Source organism: Mustela lutreola, chromosome 14 (assembly GCF_030435805.1).
Source record: "Mustela lutreola isolate mMusLut2 chromosome 14, mMusLut2.pri, whole genome shotgun sequence".
NCBI classification, from domain to species: domain Eukaryota; kingdom Metazoa; phylum Chordata; class Mammalia; order Carnivora; family Mustelidae; genus Mustela; species Mustela lutreola.
In genome coordinates this window covers 35,269,667-35,292,184 of record NC_081303.1, presented here as the reverse complement: position 1 = coordinate 35,292,184, position 22,518 = coordinate 35,269,667, and the positions used below count along the sequence as shown (strand labels likewise).

The following is a 22,518-nucleotide window of genomic DNA, read 5'->3' as shown; positions in this document are numbered from 1 at the left end:
TCATCCCAGTCTTTTGGTACTGATTGAAACCCGATTTGTGACCCAGTATGTGATCTGTTCTGGAGAATGTTCCATGTGCATTTGATAAGAAAGTGTATTCTGTTGCTTTGGGATGGAATGACCTATATATATACGTGAAATCCATCTAGTCCACTGTGTCATTCAAAGCCATTGTTTCCTTGTTGATCTTATGCTTACGTGATCTGTCCATTGCTGTGAGTGGGGTGTTAAAGTCCCCTATTTATATTGTATTATTATCAGTATGTTTCTTTAATTTTGTTATTAATTGGTTTATATATAATTGACTGCTCCCAAGTTAGCAGCATAAATACTTATAATTGTTAGATCTTAATGTTGGATAGAATCTTTAAGAATGATACAGTACTTTTCTTTATCCTTTACTACAGTCTTTGGTTTAAAATATAATTTGTCTGATATAGGGATTGCTATGCCAGGTTTGTTTGTTTGTTTGTTTTTAAAGGACTTTATTTATTTGACAGAGAGAGAGAGATCACAAGTAGGCAGAGAAGCAGACAGAAAGGGAGGGTGAAGCAGGCTCCCTGCTGAGTAGAGAGCCCAATGTGGGACTCGACCCCAGAAACCTGAGATCATGACCAGAACAGAAGGCAAAGGCTTAACCCACTGAGCCACCCGGGCGCGCACCCGCCCTTCACCCCCCAACAGCTTTATTTTGATTCTCATTAGTGTGTAAAGTGGTTCTCCATCTCCTCGCTTTCAATCTGGACTTGCCTTTGGGTCTAAACTGAGTTTCTTGTAGATAGCACATGGATGGGTCCTGCTTTTTTATCCAATCTTATACCCCATGTCTTTTGATTGTAATGAAAGATATAAAGTAATGAAAGATATAAATTTAGTGCTATTGTATTACCTGCAAAGTCCCTATTTCTGTAAATTGTCTCTGTTTCTTTCTGGTCTCTGTTACTTTTGGGCTCTGTCTTCACTTATAGGATTCCCTTTAATATTTCTTGCAGGACTGGCTTAGTGATCACAAATTCTTTCAGTTTCTGTTTGTCCTAGAAGCTCTTTATCTCTTCTTCCATTCTTAATGACAGCCTAGGTGGATAAAATATTCTTGGCTGTACAATTTTTCTCATTTAGAACCCTGAATATATCATGCCAGGCCTTTCTGGCCTGCCAGGTCTCTGTGGATATGTCTGCTGCCATTCTAATATTCCTACCCTTGTAGATTTAAGAACCCCTTGTCTTGACCTGCTTTCAGGATTTTCTCTTTATCTCTGAAATTTGCAAGCTTCACAATTACATGTTGGGGTGTTTATCTATTTTTTGTTGAATTTGAGGGGGTTCTTTGTACCTCCGGGACTTGAATGCCTGATTGCTTTCCCAAATTAGGGAAGTTCTCAGCTATGATTTGCTCAAATATAACTTCTGTCCCTCTCTCTTCTTCCTCTCGGACACCAGTAATTCTAACATTGCTTGGCTTTATGGTAATGCTGCTTTCTCAAAGCTTCCTTCTCCTCATGCGTCCATTAGTTGTTTTTCTCTTTTCCTCAGCTTCCTTCCTTTTCATCATTTTGTCTTCTGTGTCACTGAGTCTCTTCTGCCTCTATCCTAGCTGTTAGAACATTCATTTTAGACTGCATCTCAGTTAAATAATTTTAAATTTTGGCCTGATCAGATTTTATTTCTGTACTAAGAGATTCTCTACTGTCTTTTATGCTTTTTTTCAAGCCCAGCTAGTGGCTTTATAACTGTTATTCTTAATTTAGTTTCTGATATTTTACTTATATCCATATTGATTAGATGTGTGGTAGAGACTATTACTTCTGGTTCTTCTTTTGCTGTGAATTTCTCCTTCTAGTCATTTTGTCTAGAGAAGAATAGATGAACGAGAGAAGAAAATTATAAATATCAACCATGACCCTGGTGAAATACACACTAGACAAATCCGAAGTTTTCAGAAACCAAAAAAGAAAGGGAAAAAAGAATATAATCTCACAGGTGGATAGAACAGTGTGATCATTTGATCCTGGGTGTATTTTGGTCTGTTTGTTAGAAGACACTAAATCCCAAATTGTAAAGAAAGAAGAATATATATATGTATATATATATGTATATATATGCCTAAATAAAGTTGAATACAGTGAAAGGATACCAGAAGTGAAAAATATATCTATAAAATGTAAATGTAAAAATGAAAATTAAAGACTTAAAAACAATTGATAAAATGAGAAACCATTTGAAAAGGAAAAAAAAGTGAAAAAAATTAAGATGAAAGACTAAGGACTCAGGAGAAAAAACCCTCATATCCAATTGATTTTTTTCCCTAGTACAGGAGTTTTTCAGTTCTGAGTGATTCATAAACTTCCTACTCAACTTATGTTCATGCTGGGGGAGGGGCTTATTTTATTGATTCTCAGGTATCTTTGACAGGGTGGAGTTGCAGTACTCTTTGTGGGGAAGGGGGGCTGACTCAGTGTAAGCTGCTTTGGGTTGCTGCATGTGGCTTTTGTTCCCTGAAGGTTTTTCTTGCTGCTCCAGAGGATGAAAAAAAAATTTAAATGGCGGCATCTGGATCTCCAGCCTTGGAGCTGAATGACTGGGGCTCCTGCTCTTCAGTGTATCCTCAGAGAAATGCAGTCAGTCCCTTTTGTGTGTGCCAAACTCTGCAGACTCCTTCAGTGCATATCTGTACCAGTCCTGGTGGGGGGGTGGTTGTCTCACTGTGTCCCCACTTTGGGGAGTGGTTGCCTGATTGTGTGCCCTGGCTGCTCTCGCTGGGGGAAGGAGCAGGGTCTCCCAGTGATTGTGGTTTGACTTGGAGAGCGATCATGCGGGGGTTCCTAGTTTATGGCAACGCCTAGCTGAGAGGCCTCTCTGGGGCTTAATAATTGTAGGTGGCGTCCCCTGTCCAATGCTGGAGAAATCTGCTAGACTCAGGTGCCCTGTTCTTTTTGTGATCCTGGGACTCCTGAGACCACACTGTCCCAGTTAGAATTCTGCCCCTGCTTCACCACCTGAGCACCTTCCAGGCAGGGATGTCCCTCACAGGAGCAGACTTCTAAAAGTTCCATGTTTTTTTTTTTTTTTAGATTTTATTTATTTATTTGTCAGAGAGGGGGAGAGGGAGAGAGAGCGAGCGAGCACAGGCAGACAGAGTGGCAGGCAGAGGCAGAGGGAGAAGCAGGCTCCCCGCCAAGCAAGGAGCCCAATGTGGGACTCGATCCCAGGACACTGGGATCATGACCTGAGCCGAAGGCAGCCGCTTAACCAACTGAGCCACCCAGGCATCCCTAAAAGTTCCAGTTTTTGCTCTCTGCTGCTGTTACACTTTCCAGTAGCTGGCTTATGTAGGCTTCCCTCCCCGCCAAGTTTATCGCCAGATAAATCCCTTTAGATTCCTGTCTCTGTACCTCCTCCTTTTTTTTTTTTTTTTAAGATGTTTATTTAAGTTAGAATGAGCACAAGTAGGGGGAGGGGCAGAGGGAGAAGCAGGCTCTCTGCTGAGCAGGGAGCCTGATCTGAGGCTCCATCCTAGGGTACTGGGACCATGACCTGAGCCAAAGGCAGAGGCTTAACTGACTGAGCCACCCAGGCACTGCTCCACACCCCTTACCTTGCAGACTGATTGCTTTTCTTTTTCTTTTTCTCTTTCTTTCTTTTCTTTTCTTTTTTTTTAAAGATTTTATTTAGTCATTTGACAGAGAAAGAGCAAGCACATGCAGTGGTAGTGGGATAGGGAGAAGCAGACTTCCCACCAATCAGGGAGTCTGATGCCGGGTTCTGTCCCAGGACCCTGGGATCATGACCTGAGCTGAAGGCAGACGTCCAACTCACTGAGCCACCCAGGTGCTATGTAGTTGCATTTTTATTTGTAGAATTGCAGGAATTCTTTTCTTTGATCTCAGGTTGAATTCATAGGAGTTCAGAATGATTTGATAGATAAATAGCTGAATTCAAGGGACCAGATGAAACACAGGTCCCCTATTTCACCATCCTTTCTCTCCTCTCCCTTATTTCTTATGACTTTGAATCAGAGTGGTGAGTGAGGGCATCCTTGTGTTGTTCTGAGTCTTAAGGGGAATGTGTTCAGTCTTGTAATTAAGTATAGGTTTTTTGTAGATACTCGGGTTTTTTTTTGTTGTTGTTGTTTGTTTAAATATAGGCTCCACGCTAGCCCAGTGTGGGACTTGAACTCATGACTCTGAGATTGATACCTAAGCTGAGATGCTTAACTGACTGAACCACCCAGGTACCCCTTTTGTAGATACTGTTAAGTTGAGGAAGTTCCATTAATTGCTAGTTTGCTGAGAGTTTTTATTTTTATTTTATGACTAAGTGCTGAATTTTGTCAAGTGCACTTTCTGTGTCAGTGACATGATTAGGATTTTTCTGTAGCTTATTGATAATGATTTATTGCATTTATTGCATTGATTAATTTTTGAATGTTGTTAGTCTTGTTGAATAAAATTTTATAATATTTTGTCTTTATTCTTGTAATCTGGTTTTGGTCTTAAGGTAATGCTGACCTCATAGAATGAATTGCAAAGTGTTTCCTCTTTTATTTTCTGGAAGTGATTGTAGAGAGTTGATATTATTCTTTAAATGTTCGGAGAATTCACTGGTGAAGCCATCTGTGTGTGATGCTTTCTTTTTTGGAAGGTTATTAATTATTGTTAAGTTTTTTGAAAATTATAGGGCTATTCAGGATATCTAATTTTCCTAGTGTGAAATTTGGTACTTTTGGCCCAAATCTATGGGCCTAGAATTGTTGCAGTATTCCTCTATTACCCTTTCAATGTCCAGAGGATTGGTAGTTATGACCCATCTTTCATTTTTTTATATTAGTAATTTGTGTCTTCTCTTTTCTTGTTTAGCTTGGCTAGCAGTTTATCAGTTTTATTGATCTTTTGGTGTTTGTTTTTTGATTTATCTGTATTTTCCCGTTTCAATTTCATTGATTTGTTACATTTTTTATTATTTCTCATCATTTGTTCTTCTTTTTCTGGTTTCCTAAGGTTCCTAATGAAGCTTACAAATATTTTAGGTATTTTTTCTTTTCTAGTATACGCATTCAGTTCAACAAATTTGTAAGTACTGCTTTTCACTGCATCCCACAATTTTTGGCAAGTTGTATTTTCATTTAGTTCAAAATATTTTTAAATTTCTCTTGGGTCATCTTCTTTGACTAATGTTCATTTAGAAGTGTATTGTTTAATTTCCAAAACATGGGAATTCTCCAGCTCTCCTTCTGTTACTGATTTCTAGTTTAATTTACATTGTGGTTGAGAACATATTTATATGATTTTTATTTTTTCACACTTGTCAAGTTATGTTTTATGGCCCAGAATATGGTCTTCTTTGGTGAATGTTCCCTGTGAGCTTAAGAAGAAAATGTATTCTCCTGTTGTTAGATGGAATGTTCTATAAATGTCAGTTGGATGATATTGGCTGGTGGTGCTGTGCAGGTATTTATATCCTCACAAATATTCTGCCTGCTTGATCTATCACAGGTCAAGATCTCTTTCACAGAGGGATGTTGAAGTCTCCAACCATAATATGGCATTGTCTGTTTCTCCTTTAAAAAAAACCAACACATATATTTTTAAAGTAATCCCTTTAAAAAAATTTATTATTATTATTTTTTTACTTTCAAGTAATCTCTACAGCCAACATTAGGCTTGGACTCACAACCCCAAGATGAGGAGTCACATGCTGTACCAGCTGAACCAGCCAGGCGCCCTTCTCCTTTCATTTTTATAAGTTTTTGCTTTATAGATATTGACACTGTTAAGTGGTTACTTGTTTGGGATTGTTATATCCTCTTGGAGAATTGATCCCTTTATCAGTATACAAAGCTCCTCTTTCTCTGCAGTAATCTTCCTAGTTCTGAAGTCTGCTTTTTTAAAAATCAGTATAGCTGTTTCAACTTTCTCTTTTTTTTTGAATGTTAGAAATTTGTTATTATTAAGCTCAATTTAATATACACAACATTTCAAGTTACCCTTCTTTAACCACTCTCCCATCCTACACCCAAATTCCTCACTTAGCTTCTAGCAGTTTGTCAAAATTACCATTTAAGTGTTCCTACCAGTTTATGGCTCCAGCAGCTTCTGCTTCAGGTAAAGAGATCTGACTTGCTATCTCTCTCTGGATTGTCTGTCTCTCCATGGCAGTCTGTCTTATGAACTCAGTTTTCTGATGGATCAAAGCTACTGATACTTAGTTTGTTCTAACTTTTTTTGTTGTAAGGAAGGGAGTGATGACTTCCAAGCCTTTTAGCTGAAACTAGAAGTTGGGCTTATTTGTCTTTTTATTATTGAGTTGTAAGAGTTACTTATACTATGTGGGTACAAGACTTTTTTCAGATATATGATTTGTTAAGTATTTTCTCATCCTATAGTTTTATTTTACTTTCTTCATAATATCATTTTTGCCATAAACATTTAAAATTTCAATATAGTTCAGTTTACCTATTTTGTTCTTTGGCCATTGTGCTTTTGGTGTCATTTCAGAAATCATTGCTTAACCGAAGGGCATGAAAGTTTACACCTGTTTTCTTCTAAGAGTTTTATAGTTTTACCTCTTACATTTAGGTCTATGGTCCATTTTGAATTAAGTTTTGTGTATGGTGTGAGGTAAGGGTTCAATTCCATTCTTTTGCATGTAAATATCTGATTACCTAGCATGATTTGTTAAAGACTATTCTTTCCCCATTTTTAAATATTACTTCGGGATGCCTGGGTGGTTTAGTAGGTTAAATATCTGCCGTTGGCTCAGGTCATGATCCCAGGGTCCTGGGATAAAGTCCCGAATCAGGTTCCTTGCTTGGTGGAGAGTGTGCTTCTATGTCTGCTTGCTGTTCCTCTTGCTTGTGCGGGTGCACGTGCACTCTTTCTGACAAATAAAATCTTTTTTTTTTTTTTTTAAAGATTTTATTTATTTATTTGACAGAGAGAAATCACAAGTAGGCAGAGAGACAGGCAGAGAGAGAGAGAGAGAGAAGCAGGCTCCCTGCTGAGCAGAGAGCCCGATATGGGACTTGATCCCAGGACCCTGAGATCATGAACTGAGCCGAAGGCAGCGGCTTAACCCACTGAGCCACCCAGGCGCCCCAGTGACACATAAAATCTTAAAAAAAAAATTATTACCTGCCTGTTGAAATATTTTAAAGTGTTGGCTTTGTATTCTCAGATTTTGTGTTTGTGTGCAAATTTAGTAAGCATTTGCATTGAAGTTAAAAGAAATGTTCAACCCAGTAAGGTAGCATTAGGCAAACTTCTAAAAGTATCCCTAAGGCCTTAGAGGCATGGTTTGATGTTAGTAATGAGAGCTGTTTTAATTCTGAGTAGAATGAGAAATTTGTTGTGTTTTGAAGAGGTCACAGTTTGGTAAACTGATAGCTTTTTGTTAGCCTGGCAGAATATCTAACATTCTCTTAGGCTAAATAAAACCTCTTAAAAATGGACATCTTATTTGAATTGAGCAACTCTTAGTATTTATTAACATGGTGATTTAGAGTTAAGGGCCAGGTTAAATGTTTATCACTTATCTAAGAAAAATGGCTTGTGGAGAAGACAGATAACTTTTGGAGGAGGGATGAGAGACAGGGAGAAAGTTCTGTGTGCATAGTGACAGATACCAGCCCTGAGTGTCTAGGAATAGGTGAGGAAACTTCAAGACATGGTATAATGTAGTGGCTCAGAGCATGTACTTTGAATTCAGAATACTGGTTTGAATCCTGGTTCTACATTTGTTATTTGTAAAAACTTTAGCCTGATTGGTGCTTTTAACAACAATTTGTTTAACACATTTAGTGAATGTACTAGGTCTACTATATTAGGCACTTGATATTTCCAGATAAACAAAAGAGTTGGAATTAGGGTGGGGGTTTATTTAGATAGCTTTAGCATCAGGGGTGGCCTCAGGCTTCCCTGCCTTTCTTAACATTTCTCCTCTTTTACTGCTCTCACCCATGTTCACTTTGACCTAGCTATCAAGGCCTCCTTTCTCATAAGCCTTTTCTCATACCTGGGCTTTTTGTATTTGCTGTTTCTTGTACTTGAAGGCCACCCCTCCCCCCCCCCCCCCCCCCCGTTCTTTCTATGCCTTACTCATTAAGCCCAAATGGCAACTGAATCCATTTTGCCTCCTACCTTCTTATTACCTTTTATAGTATATATTCCAGTATGGGATCCTGATTTATGTTTTGTTTTTCTGTGTTATTTCTCTCTTCTCTAAGAATGTTAGCTCTAGGAAGATTGGGACTGCACTGGTTTCATTTATCATTTAGTCTCCAGTTCCCATTGTAGTTTCTAGCATATAGTAGAGACTCATAAATATGAGTTGGATGGATGAATGAAAGCTTCTACCTGTTAGATTCAGCCATATGAACGTAGGAGGGAAGTGCTAAGACCCTAAAGTGGGGAACAACTTTCTGTAATTAAAGAGCTGTTAATGGTAAAGTGACAGGGGCAGAGATGTGTTGGGTTTTGTAAGTCCTGGCAAGTAGTTTGGATTTTATTAGAATTTTAGTGAAGAGATTTTAGAATGGAGTTTTAATGTAATATAACTTCTTTTCCATAAGATTTCTTTGGCATCTCTGTGAAGAGTAGGTTAGGAGAGGAGAGGACTAGAGGTAGTAGATGGGTTAGGAGACTTTTTTAGTAGATGAGAACATTGCCTGGATTAGTTTGGTAAAAATGGCCATGAAGAAATGGGATAGAGGGATTTGTTTTGGATGTGGAGCTAACATGACTTGCTGATGTGAGGAATGAAGAAGTAGAACTGATAGAATGATATCCAGATTTCTTGTTTGAGCATTTTGTTAGAAAGTGGTATTATTTACTAGAAAGGGAAATTGAATGAGGAACAAGTTTAGAGGAGGTGTTAAGAATTCCATTTGGGTCACATTTAAGATACTGATAAGAATTCCTAATGGAAATATAAAGTGGAAAGTTGGATTCCAAATACGGAATTTAGAGGACATTTGCATTGGAATAGAAATTTGGAGATTGCTAGAAAATAGATGGTATTTAAATATATGGCAGTGAGAGATACTACTTAGTGGGGGTGTGTGGCAAGGAATCAGGAGAAGTCTCAGGACTTGGGGAATTTCCAACATTTAGATGTTAAGTCTAGGAGTGTCCGCTTGGGCTTGAAGGATTGGCCACAGAAGGAACACCTGGACTATGTAGCATCTTGGCAATCAAGGGTTCATGAGACAGCTTGGAAGGGTAGAGACATAGCCTCTATTACATATTGCATTTTCAGAAACATTACCTGCAAAAAAAAAAAAAAAAAACCCAAAAGAACAAAAAACCTTTAGAGGACTTGAAGGATTTAAAATTTAAAAGGAAGAGTATTCACATGGCTAACAATTAAATGATGGCTAGCTAATTATGCTCTTCTAGAATAAATAATTATTCTTTGTTTTGATATTATTGGAAATTGTGAGTTTTGATGAAGGTGGAAGTAATTAATTTTTTTAAAGCTGAGAGTAAAGCTTTCTTTTGGCTAAGAGTAATGGTGTTAGTGTCACCTAAAGGCAAAATGAGGTAATGCAGCCCTATTTATATGAGGTAAAGAACACAGTAACCTAATTGGAATGAGAACAAGAACAATTCTGTGGGTAATTTTAAGGCGTGTGTTAGCAGACTTAGAGTCATGTGTTATTTAGCCCCAGTTTACTTGTCTTACCCCTCTATCATATTTCCCTTTTGGTCACTGAGCAAGTTGTTTAACATATGGTTCTTGTCTTTTACATTTCAGCTCAAATATTTCCCCGAGTCCTTTCCTACCGCCTTACTTAAAGTTGTCCGTATACTTTTTATAGCTATTCTTTGTCACAATAACCTGTTGTATCTTCTCCAAAGCCTTTAGAGTGATTTAGAATTGCCTTATTTGCTTACTTGCTTGTTTTCTTACTAGATATGAGCTCCAGCGGTGCAGGCACCTTGTCTGCCTTACTAACTCATATAGCCCCAGTGCTGAGTACTACGTCTGTTATGTAGTACACACGTTCAATTAAAATTAGTTGTGTGAATATTTGAACTTCTGGAAGTGATAGACAATGTTGAGTTTCTGTGGTGGCAGATTGATCCAAAAAACAGAATGGCTAAAATACTGTTTACCACATGAATGTGACATGAGAGTCTTAGCCTTTTCTCCCCTTCTTGTGCTGATAAGTGACAGTGTGTCTGGAAAAGAAAAGACACATGGTTTAGGGTGTTGAATTCTTTAGTAATCAATCGACTTTAGTGACACAAGGTATTTTAAGGTACAGTACTTGGTCTTAAGGAGATAAGTTTTTGGAAACATTTAGATTTAATTACAAAGTAATTTCAGTGAATATTTGTGTGTGAATTTGGTTTCTAGTGTCATACTTATTTCTTGTATTTATTAAAAACAAAAATAATATTTCTAGGAGAAACAGAGTCAAACAGTAGTAAATCTGTTTAGTTGTGATGTGGGAGGGTTTTTGTTGTTTTTCAGGGAACAATATGGTTCTTTTAGTCAAGAAGCTCAGGGTGAAGAGAGTACATTTCCATTATGTGGCCTAGTCCAAGAAGGTAGCCTCTCTAGTTTTGAGATAATTATCTAGCCAGCAGAATTCTTCTTCACATGAACCACTTTTAAAGGCTGAGTATTGATCAGGGACTTATTAGTCCATGTTTTCATTAATAGTTTTTTTTTTTTTTTTAAATCCCTGTAGTTTTGATCAGGTGGATGTGGAAAGAGAAGTTTGTAGAATTGAAATGGAGGTCAGAGCTGCATTGCAGAAGGTTAGTGGGTCATCGGATTCTGTGGCCACGCTGAACAGTGAAGAATTTGTTTTGGTTCCTCAGCATGCAGATGATACTTCTACAAAAGAGGATGAAAAACCCGAACTGAAGGTATTTCTCTTTCTTTCTTTCTCTACAAATGATATTTTAAATCTCTGTTTTTTTCTTAATGAGATGAGACTGATCTTAAGAGGTGTGTAAAATACAAAGGTTTTTCTCAAATGCTGACCTTGAATAGCATCAGTATTTGATTTATGCAGAGGCTAATATTTGGTTTGTGTGTTTTTGAAGTTTTTTGCTTTTGACTATGTTTTACTTCAGAATTTTAGAAAGAAGGAATAGAAAGGAAAATAGAAAAGGATAATTGGGGAATTAGACTTAAATTTACATAAGATTTAACCATTATCTGGATATTTTTGTGTTTCTTATTGCTGACTTTTATAAGTTAATTATATGAAAGTTATGTTTTATTTTTACTTTAGAAACAATATTGTGGTTTTTGTGTTTTAAATCAGCTGGTAACATTCTAGTATGTGATTTAACAGTTGGTTTGTCTGAATATTTCTTTAAGCATATGTCTTATATTTTTAGCAGTTGAATTTTTATATAAACAAAAATGATCCTTTTTCATTTTTGTTGTCTTACTAACTCAAAGAAAAAGAATCAGACCCAGGTGTACATGCATGAGAATTGTATAACCACCATCTAGAAACAGGAATGGAGAAACTAGTCGGAAGTGCTACATGTTGTTTATGATTTTTATTTAGTACTATGGACTCAAAAATATATATCAATTTAATAAAATTGTATAAAAATTATATTATTAAATACCCATTTATGCTATGTTGAGGATATATAGCTTTATAAATACATTAAAACAATCAGTGGTTTTATTTAAATTTAAGCATATTTGTATTTAAATGACTTTAAATTTAAATATTTATATTTTAATATTAATGTGTTTATGACATTTATTAGGCCTTGCATCTCACCTGCTTTTAAGAGAAGAATGAGTCAACTTAAATGTGAGGAAATTAACAATATTCCTCTTGGCAGCAAGCAAGCAAACTTTGTAAAGAAATCATAAATATGTTTATGCTATGATAACGAGAAATATGACCTTTTAAATAAGAGAATAGATACTTTATTTAAATTTACCTGTTTTTTTCTTTAAAACACATAAATTTAATGTTACCTGGTACTTAGAATGTGTTTGTATGGAAAAAAAGAAAAGGAAAGAAAAATCTTTGTAAATTAGATCTTAGATCAGATATAGTTAGGTACAACTGTATAAATTCTTTGTATTCAGTAACTTATATTTAAATTTAAAATTTAACTTGTTTTAATTTCTTCTGGAAATAAATATTTTCATTAAGCCCCAGAACTATAATATGATTGAAACAGAATTGTCTCGATTTGCCTATAGATAATTTCTAATGGTGATGAGCAATTGGAAAAAGCCATGGAAGAGATTTTGAGAGATTCTGAGAAAGGGCAAAGCAGTCTTCTTGTTGATTGTCAAAGTTCCACTGAGATTTCCGAGCATTCATTTGGAGATATTTCAGCCAGCCAAACAAATAAGCCATCTCTCCAGTTAATTTTGGATCCATCAAATACAGGTACTATATTGAACTCTTAAACACCTTAAGATAAATGGGATAAAGTGAACATGAAAATTTTAAGAAGAACATTTTAAAATCCTGTTAGTTTTGTTTTCTAAGATCAGGTTTTTGGTTCTGGTCAAGAGTTCCCACTCTGCTTCCTTTTTTTTTTTTTTTTTTTTTTTTTTTTAAAGATTTCTTACTGGTTTTTTTGACAGAGAGAAAAATCCACAAGTAGGCAGAAGTAGGCAGAGAGGCAGACAGATAGAGAGGGAGAAGCAGGCCCCCTGCTGAGCTGAGAGCCCGATGTGGGGCTCAATCCTAGGACCCCAGGATCATGACCTGAGCTGAAGGCAGAGGCTCAACCCACTGAGCCTCCCAGGTGCCCCCCAACTTTGGTTCTTTTTTTTTTTTTTTCCCTACATGTTAAATGCATGTCAGTGTTATTTGAGAACAGGGTCTATGTCTGGGTCTTTATTTTATTCCTAGTACTTGGTGCATAGTAGTCACTCAGTGAATACTTACTGAACAATTGAATAAATTCTTGGGTGTTAGGAATGGTGTAATGGACATTGTCTTTCATATGATGTTCCTTTTTACTCAGTTTGACTATAGTTATTTCAAATTATCATTTGTGAAAATTCTAAGTAAAATAGCTTATCAATTCTGTCAACATGTTAAAAAATAAATACATCCATGATTGAGTAGGATTTACAGTGGAAATACCAGCTTATAATGCAAAGTGGTTTTGGGAGCAAGAAGAGCCTAACCAAACCAAAGGTAACTCCTACTTCATATAGTTCAAACACTAGGGTTATTGTTTGATCTGGGCTCTGATAGTGTTTTTGTTTTTAAAGATTTTACTTATTTATTTGACAGACAGAGATCACAGATAGGCAGAGAGGCAGGCAGAGAGAGAGAGAGAGGGGAGAAGCAGGCTCCCTGCTGAGCAGAGTCTGATGTGGGCCTCGATCCCAGGACCCAGGGATCATGACCCGAGCTGAGGGCAGAGGCTTTAACCCATTGAGCCACCCAGGCGTCCCATTGTTTTTGTATTTAATATACTATTCAGCTTTTATCTTCTCCATGTCCCCTTTCCTCTAATTGGCTTCCTTTATGGTCATAAAGTAGTTAGCAGCAGAAAAACTGGTAAGTAGGGTCAGATAATTTATTTATGGCTGTGGCGGAGGAAGACTCTCTTCTTTTATCTGTTGAACCAAAGTTGTGAGTTTCACTCCTTTGAAGGATTTTCTAGTAGTCAGGGGAATCATCCGTAACTGATGGTTACATTCAAAACCTGAAATAAGTCACACTGACAGACAAGATGAGATTATCCTGATTGACTTAGGGCCAGTGATCCATTTCTGAATGTTGCTATAGGGAAGGTATAGATACTGGCCATACACAGTGTGGCTTTGATGGCTCTAACTTATACTATACACAAAATTTATTCCTAGTGAATCAGATAGTTAAATGTGAAAAATAAACATCTAAGAAGAAAATATCAGAGACTATTTTTGTGATTGATAGGAAAAGCCACATCATTAAAAAAAGATAGTTTTATATATATATAATATATATTTAGATTTTTAAATATATTTAAAAGATTTATGGTATATAAATATATATATATTTAGAAGATTTTATTTGTTATTTTAGAGAGAGTGTGTGTGCACATGGGTGTGGTGGGGGAGGGTCAGGGAGAGAGAATCATGACCTGAGTCGAAATCAAGAGTCAGATGCTCAACTGACTGAGCTACCCAGGTGCCCTGAAAGTTATATTTTAATACATAAACACTTAAATCTTCTGAATGAGAATGGTACCATAATAAATGAGGGGTTTTTTTTGCTTTGATCTACATTTTAATTAAATTATTAGACACCACATTTTTTTAAAAGATTTTATTCATTTATTTGACAGAGACCACAAGTAGGCAGAGAGGTAGGCAGAGATAGAGAGGGGAAAGCAGGCTCCCTGCTGAGCAGAGAACCCGATTCGAGGCTGGATCCCAGGACCCTGAGATCATGACCTGAGCTGAAGACAGAGGCTTAATCCACTGAGCCACCCAGCCACCCACCCCATAAACAACACATTTAAACATTAAAAAGAAAATTGTACTTGTAGGGTTTCTTCCAAATGGACCATTAGTGTTAGGCAACAAAAACTTCAAGTTTTTATGTGAGTGTGTGTATGTGGTTTTTTTTTTTTTTTTTTTTAACCCTGTCCCACTGGATACATCCTCAACCATTTTATACAATAAATAAAGACAGACTAGGAGAAGATATTTGTAATGTGTTGGGGTTCCTTAATAAACCTCTAGTTTGGTGACTCACTATAAATACTTACAGGTATTTATTATCGTATAATAATATAGTTATATTATAGGTATATTGGTATATATTACAGGTAGATAATATAGGTATATTATCAGTATATAGTCATACAGCTAGAATTAAATTCAAGGGAACTTAAGCTAAACATGTATGTATATATATTTTACTTAAAAATATATATTTTATTTAAAAATAGAAACAAACTTTAAATAGTATTAATTTTTATTCTTAAGGGAACATAAGAGATTATATTACTCATTTTTCTTTGCTTTATCTTTTGAATTTCCTAAATTTCAACTCTTCCAAAAAACCCAGATCATACTGTATCACATTTATATAATTATATTTTGGTTAATAGATTAATTGAAAGGAGGAAATACCTTTATCTTCTAATGGAGCTCTGATGGGTTGTTGGAATTAGTTAATCTTTGCAGTGGGCTTATGATTTTAAGTTTATTTGATAGGGACCATGTATTATACTTTCTTGTGTTCTCAACACTCATTACACTAAATATATTTTAAAAATGTATTTTTTGGGGTGTCTGGGTGGCTCAGTGGGTTAAAGCCTCTGCCTTTGGCTTGGATGGTGATCTCAGGGTCCTGGGATGGAGACCCACATCAGGCTCTCTGCTCAGCGGGGAACCTGCTTCCCTTCCTCTCTCTCTGCCTGCCTCTCTGCCTACTTGTGATCTCTGTCTGTCAAATAAGTAAATAAAATCTTTAAAAAAGGAAAGCTTTAAAAAATTGTATTTTTCTCTGAAGATATTGGATAAGAAGAGATTTCCTTTGCTTTATAAGTAAGTTTTTAGCATTTTTTTCTAGTTATATATTTTTAGTTTTTATTTTCAATAGTATAATATTGGAATGTTCTTGTCCTTCTCAGAATTCCTGTTGAAATCCTAACTCTCAGGGTGATAATATTAGGTGGTAATATTAGGTAATATCACCTAATATTGTTATATTAGGGGATATTATATTATTAGGTGATAATATTAGGTGATAATATTGGGGACTTTGGGGAGTGATTGTCATGAAGATGGATTGCTTGTGTTTGGGATTAGTGCCGTTGTAAAAGAGACCCCAGAAAACTAGCTTGTCCCTTCCACCTCTAAGGACACAGTGAAAAGATGTTGTCTGTGACCCAGAAGGTTGGCTCCCACTAGACACTGAATCTGCTGGTGTCTCAAACTTGGCCTTTCCGGCATCCAGAACTGTGAGAAATAAGTGTCTGCTGTTCAGAAACCACCCAGTCTGTGGTATTTTGTTATAACAGCCTTAACAGACTAAGACAAGACATTTCAGCTGCCTTTTCCTAGTTGCAGTCAATACAGTTTTGCTTAACAGAATTATTGTGGTTGGTTTAAAATGACGCATAACTTCAGTGGCAAGGAACTGTCTGGAAATCATCTAGGTTTAAATGGGCTAGAGTGAACATTTAAGGTATGTTGTTTTTCATTGTAAAACTAGATAGATGAATGCTTTTGTTCAAACATGATGATAACTTTTTCATTTTTGTCATTTGATTGTATATCCTGGCTATGTGGTTGCAACTGTGATGGGCAATCTTTGCTAGTTTATTAAAATATACTTAAATACTGTTTGGATACAAAGATGAGTTTTCTTTTGTATACTCTTTGTCACTCTTTCTGTTGAGGAAAGGATGATGGAGTTAAAGAGTAGGGGACTGAATTTATATTTTCGTAGGAATGAATTCCTTACATTGGTGTGTGACTTTACAAGGTCTAGAACTATTGCGTTGGTAGAAATATTTTGCTATTTGACTGCTTAACTCAGGATCTCCACTAGTTGTAACTGGATAGTTACCAATGAGTTTTGTCTACACGAAGGCTGCAGTTACAATATATTCAGTTGTGGGTGGGATAGGGTGTTCAGGATGATGATAGGCAGCTGGAAGGATGATTGGCCTTAAAATTTTTCATCTATTTAGTGATTGATTAAATTGATATATATTGTCTAGTCTTTTAGATACTGTTAATAAGTTCTGTGAATAAAAAGAGCATAGAACAGTTCCTTCCCTTGAAGAGCTGATACTCTGTGTAACTAAATACAGAATGAGAACTACACTGTTCTTTTAATTCATCCTATTGTAGACCTTTCGTAGAGGTTAAGACCTCATATCTGAAGTTCAGAGCTGGATTTGAACCCAAGCTCTGTCTACGTGTCTGTGACCTTGGCCAGGTTCTTTAACTTCTCTAATGCTTAGTTTCCTCATCTGTAAAATAAAGATAAAATAGAATAAGCTATATAGAGGTGAAGGAGGATGAAATAAGATCATTCATTTTTAGGTATTTTGTAAAATGCCTGGCACAAAGTAAGTACCAAATGAAATACCATCTTTCTCCTCCTCATTGTCATCATCCTCATCCTCAATAGTATTGGAAATGTTGAATCTGAAAATAAAATCACATAAACTTTTAGGTCCAAGCCCAGTAATTACAAAACATATCTGCTTAAAATGCCTGTGGGGCAGGGTGTAGGCTCTTCATCTCTATTGAAGCACTTTGGTAGCTCCTGGAGATTTTTGTGGAGCAGTGTCCTTTTGAAAAGCATTTAGAGAGTTCTTTTCTTTGAGCACTATAAATAGGTTATTCTGCTATCTTTTTGTTTTCATAGTTTCTGTTAAGAAATAGGCACTCCTTTGAACATTCATTTTCCCCCTGTTTATAACATTTTCTGTATACTCTTTATTATCTTTTCAGCAGCTTGATTATATGGTTTTTTTGTTTTTTTTTTTTTGAGTTTATTTTTATCGGAGTTCACCGAGATTCTTGAATCTATAAATTTGTGTCTTTCACCACATATGGGACGTTTTCCAGCAGCCATTATGTCTATATATATATATATATATATATATTCCCCCCCCCCCCCCCCCCCCCCGCCGCTTTACTCACTTTCTCTTCTCTTCCTGGGACTCAGACAACAAAAATGTTAGGCATTTTCCTATTATTCCACCTTTCTGAGGCTCTCTTCATTATTTGTTGCAATTTTTTCTCTCTGTTTTTCAGTTTAGGTAATTTTGTTGACCTATGGTCAAGTTCACTGACTCTTTATTCTTCATTCTTTTGAGTCCCTCTACTGAATTTTAAATTTTAGATATTCCATTTTTCTGTTCTTAAATTAACTTTGGTTCTTCTTACATTTTCTGTTTCCTCACCAAGGGTTTCAATATTTTCATGCATTTCAGGTGTATTCACCTTTATATCATGGAGCATGGTTATAAAGGCAATTTTAAAGTCCTCGATAATTTCCACAACGGTATACTCTTCAGATTGGTTTATGTTGATTCTTCTTTCCCTTGGGAGTTGATTACCTTTTACTGTTTGTTTGCTTGTTTGTTAATTGGATTATTTTCCAGAGTTTTTGAATCTTATGTTTTGAAATTCATTTTCCATGAGATCCTCTGAAGAACATTGATTGTACTTTATTTTAGGGGGCAGTCTACCTGGTAATGTCCAGACTGCAAGTTTTATTTTCCTTTCTGGTTCCAAAGTCAATTCAGTTTCCAAAACCTTTGCTGTGCTTCTTTGGTTTGTTACACACATGGTGAGCCCGAACTTGTATTAGTTCATATACAAATTTAAGGATTTCCTTCTTCTCATCTCTCTTTGGGATTTCTTCCACACTCTCTGGGTTCCTGGGACCCATTTTTCTTCTTCTGTAGAAAGATTTCTCACTTAGAATTTTTGTTTTGTTGTGCTGTCTAGCAGTCTTGCATGCCTGGAGTCTACTCTAGGACAAAGTGGTAAGAAGAAAGAGAAAAAAATAGTGGAGGTCCATTTTTGAATCAAAGGAGTGAACCCATTTGCTCTGGTGTTTAGATTTTCAGACAGGTTTTTTTTCCTCTAAGCTTTAGATGTCTGTCTCCCCCCACCAACCTTTCCCACATTGCAGTATAGGTCTGTAACTGGGGCTGGCCTTGTGGAAGAAGTTGTATTAATTCTCTGTTCTCTGGGAGAGAGAAAAGAGAGAAAGGAAGCAGTATCAGAAACGAGTTGTAATTCCTCAGACACTCTGGTTTGCAGACACTCCTTTTTCTGTTTTTAAATTTCTTTTATAGTTTTGTTCGTTGCACAGTTCTGCACTGGGACTGCCCTTAGGTTAAGTCTGGGAGATAAAAGAGGGTGGGGTGGGGGTGGGGTAAGAAGGAAACTCTACACTATGCTGGTAGTTCTTCAGGTTTTGACTCCTCTCTTTAATCTTAATTATTGTTTCCTTTTTTAAAAAGAATTTTTATGTACTCTTTATATTCTGTTCAGTGTTTTTAATTAAGAGAGATAAGCTGTAGCAGACTTAGTACTTCAACTTGACTTGTTCTGTCAGTTTTTGCTTTAGGTATTTTGAAGCTCTGGTGTTAGGGGGCATAACCACTTAAAATTACTATGTTTTTCTGATGAATTGACTCTTTATCTTTGTGAAATGTTACTTTTCCCTCTGTTAACTATTCCTTGTTTTGCAGTCTGATATTTGATATTAATATAACTACTCTAGTTTTCTTATAATTAGTGTTTGCATGGTATGTCTACTAATTTTTTAAATTTATTTTTAGTCTACTTGTGTCCTTAAATTGTGGATAAATTGTAGATAAATTGTAGATAGCCTATAGTTGAGTTTTTCTTTTTTTATCTAGTCTGATGAGCTTTTAATTGACTGGGGCTCAGCAAATTACTTCCCATAGGCCAAACCCTACCCATTACTTGTTTTCAGTATGACTTGCAAGGTAAGAATTGCTTTTATATCTTTAAAGGGCTGAAAACAAGTCAAAAGAGAATAATATTATGTGACACATGAAAGTTATATGAAATTCAAATTGAAAGTTTCCATTTTAAGTTTTGAATTTTGTTAAAAAAAATTGTGGAAGGCCATTTCTCTCTTTTTATATAATACCTGTATAATATCCAAATTTTTTCTTGGCCCACAAAGCCTGAAATACTTATTAATATGGCCCTTTATAGAAAAAGCTGGTGATCCTTGTCTTTGACCATTTATATTTAATGTAATTTTGTGCATGTTTGGATATAAGTATTCCTACTTTCTTGCTGTTTGTTTTCCCTTTGTCCCTTTGTTTTTGTGTCTTTTCCCCCTTTTCCTGCCTTCCTTTGAATTGAATATTTTTTAATACTATATTTTATAACCACTACTGGTATATTAACTGTAATTGTATACAACTGTATTCAAATTTTATAATTTGTTTTATTATTTTAGTGCTTGAGGTTTACGACTTAAGTCTTTAAGAGGTCTATGTTTTAATGATACACCACTTCATATATACTGTGAGGATCTTCTTTTTCTTTTCCTGCAGACCTTATGCTTTTGTTGTCATTCATTTTACTTATACACATTATAAATTCTATAAAATACTAATTTTCACTTTAAAAAATCTGTTATGTTCTAAAGAAATGAAAAAGCAAGGAAAAATTCTTCCCCTCATATTTATAACTTCTGGTGCTCTTCAGTTTTCCTCCAGTATCATTTTTCCTTTGTCCCAAGAACTTCTTTAACATTCTTCTTTTCTTCTGCAATTTAGAATCTGCTGTTATAGGAGGGAGCATTTGATTTCACATCTTGCATTTTTTAGGTCTAAAATTTCTTTTGGTCCTTTGTCTTTCATTTTTTTCTCCTTGTTTTTTTAGATATTTTTAAATCCTCAATCATAATTACGATATTTATTTTAAAGGCTTTGTCTGCTTATTTTGTCATTTGTCTTTTTTGGGATCAGTTTCTGTGCTGTTTCTCTATTTGGAGTTTACAGAGTTATTCAGAAAGCCACTTTTTTTTTTTTTTTTTTTTGCTAAAACTCTGACTACATATAAATTAGACCACTTGAACTGCTTTATCTTCCATGCTCATCAATTACTGAAACATGATTTAATCATAGGATCTTGCAGATAACTGTTGTGTGCTTGCTAATTTAACAAAAAATACATATAATAAGTCTAGACATGTTAGCTAATGAATGTTAGCATTCAGCCTTAACATGTATTTCTGTTCTTTATTTATCCCTTTTGAAATCCAGCACACTGAACTGATTCAAAAGGGGAAAAAACACGTTTCAGTGATTAAAGAACATGGTAGATGAAGTAATTGATTTTGAATGGGTTTAGTTTCTCAACAGAAGAAAAGTAGGTGGTGATGTTCCATGCTATAGTATAATGTTTGGGAGCTGGGAATGGCTTTTGTGAATTATTTATTAATATACTATCAAGTGGGATCTTGGTAATGAGGATTTGCGCCTGGTACAAAGATCTAGTTCTGGTAGACAGGTGTGTTTGGGTATGGGTAATGGGAAGAGGTGGAGACTAACTCAATGTGGGTTTCAGGTGAGGATGGAGAGAGAGGCAAAGGGAGAATTTGATAGTATCTGATATATGCAGATAGATACTGTTTAGCCACAGTTGGGCCTTTGCTGCATGCTGTGCTTAGGATTTTCTAAAGTGAACAGTTTGTTTTAGAAACTCATTAATGGGGAGAGGAGAATTAGAGGAAGCAATGATAGGATCAGTCATAGGAAGCAATCGTAGGATGCACTGGAATACTTACATAGTTCATAGCGGTCAGCAAGCCAGGAAGGAGGCAAAGAGGGAGCTTGCTTTTGTTGTTACTGGTATGAGATGTAACATCTTAATGTTGTTTACTTTTTATTGTGAAGTTAGGATCCTTAATAAATTTGGTGCTATGCAGGATCTCTACAGCCACGACAGCCAAGACAGCCAAACTTATTTTAGTTTTATTTAATCCTCATTATTTTTAGGCTACTTAACCCTGCCTTAATTTTTTAAATTTTATTTTAAAAAGATTTTATTTATTTGAGAAAAAGAGAGAGACAGAGAGAGCACGAGAGGCAGAGGAGAGAATGAGAAGCAGACTCCCTGTAGAGCAGGGAGCCTGATGTGGACCTCGATCCCAGGATCCTGGGATCATGACCTGGGTTGAAGGCAGATGCTTAACCGATTGACCTACCCAGATACCCCCACCCTGCCTTTAGTGTACTTTTTTCTCCTTATTGTTCTATATCATTTGAACTCTTTTTTTTTTTTTTAATAAAAAACTTAGTTTTTTTTCCTTTTCTTCTAAAGAAGTTATAGCTAAGTAAGATAATACTTTGAGAGGCTTTGAAAGTACAAAATTCCAGAACTCTGAATTAAGATGTAGCATAAACATCAAAAGAGGTGAAAACACAGACCTAAATTTTGTTTGCAGTTTTTCATTTACGTTTTCCATTAACTTTTGAGTGAGTGTGTGTGTGTTTTTCTTCAGAAATTTCTACACCCAGACCATCTTCTCCAAGTGGATTACCTGAAGAAGATAGTGTTTTATTTAACAAACTGACCTACTTAGGATGTATGAAGGTTTCTTCCCCACGTAATGAAGTGGAGGCTTTACGAGCAATGGCAACTATGAAATCTTCCAGTCAGCACCCCTTTCCTGTTACTCTGTATGTGCCAAATGTTCCAGAAGGTTCTGTGAGGTAAGCTCCAATCTTTTTTTATTTCCCCTAGACATGTATGAAATTTATTGCATGGTGGTGATGATGTTACATCATAAATCAGGACTAGGACTTACCGTGAGTTCACTTTTACTCTGTAGACATGAAAAGTAAACATTTTTAGGCTTAGACCATGTTGCTTATTTATGAGAGGTGTTTACAGAATTTTGCTTAGAATATTATAAATGGAAATAGAAATTAAAACATACCTATTCAGAAGCAATATAAAAACCTGCCTTCCCCTTGTCCTATAACCGTGGTTCAAGAACTAGAGTGAGGGGCACCTGGGTGGCTCAGTCCATTAAGGATCTGCCTT

The 22,518-nt window shown here is 35.9% G+C and overlaps 1 protein-coding gene across 9 annotated transcripts in view; it reads left to right on the top strand.

Annotated features, from left to right (window-relative positions):
• Positions 1-22,518, top strand: part of RABGAP1L (RAB GTPase activating protein 1 like) — a 776,623-nt gene that overhangs the window by 73,038 nt on the left and 681,067 nt on the right. For all 9 annotated transcript variants that reach the window (XM_059146060.1, XM_059146061.1, XM_059146062.1 and 6 more), the window contains exons 2-4: positions 10,694-10,874; positions 12,190-12,382; positions 21,974-22,184. In XM_059146060.1, coding sequence (XP_059002043.1) covers positions 10,737-10,874; positions 12,190-12,382; positions 21,974-22,184 — 542 coding nt within the window. In that variant the 5' untranslated portion in view covers positions 10,694-10,736. The remainder of the gene's footprint in view (positions 1-10,693; positions 10,875-12,189; positions 12,383-21,973; positions 22,185-22,518) is intronic.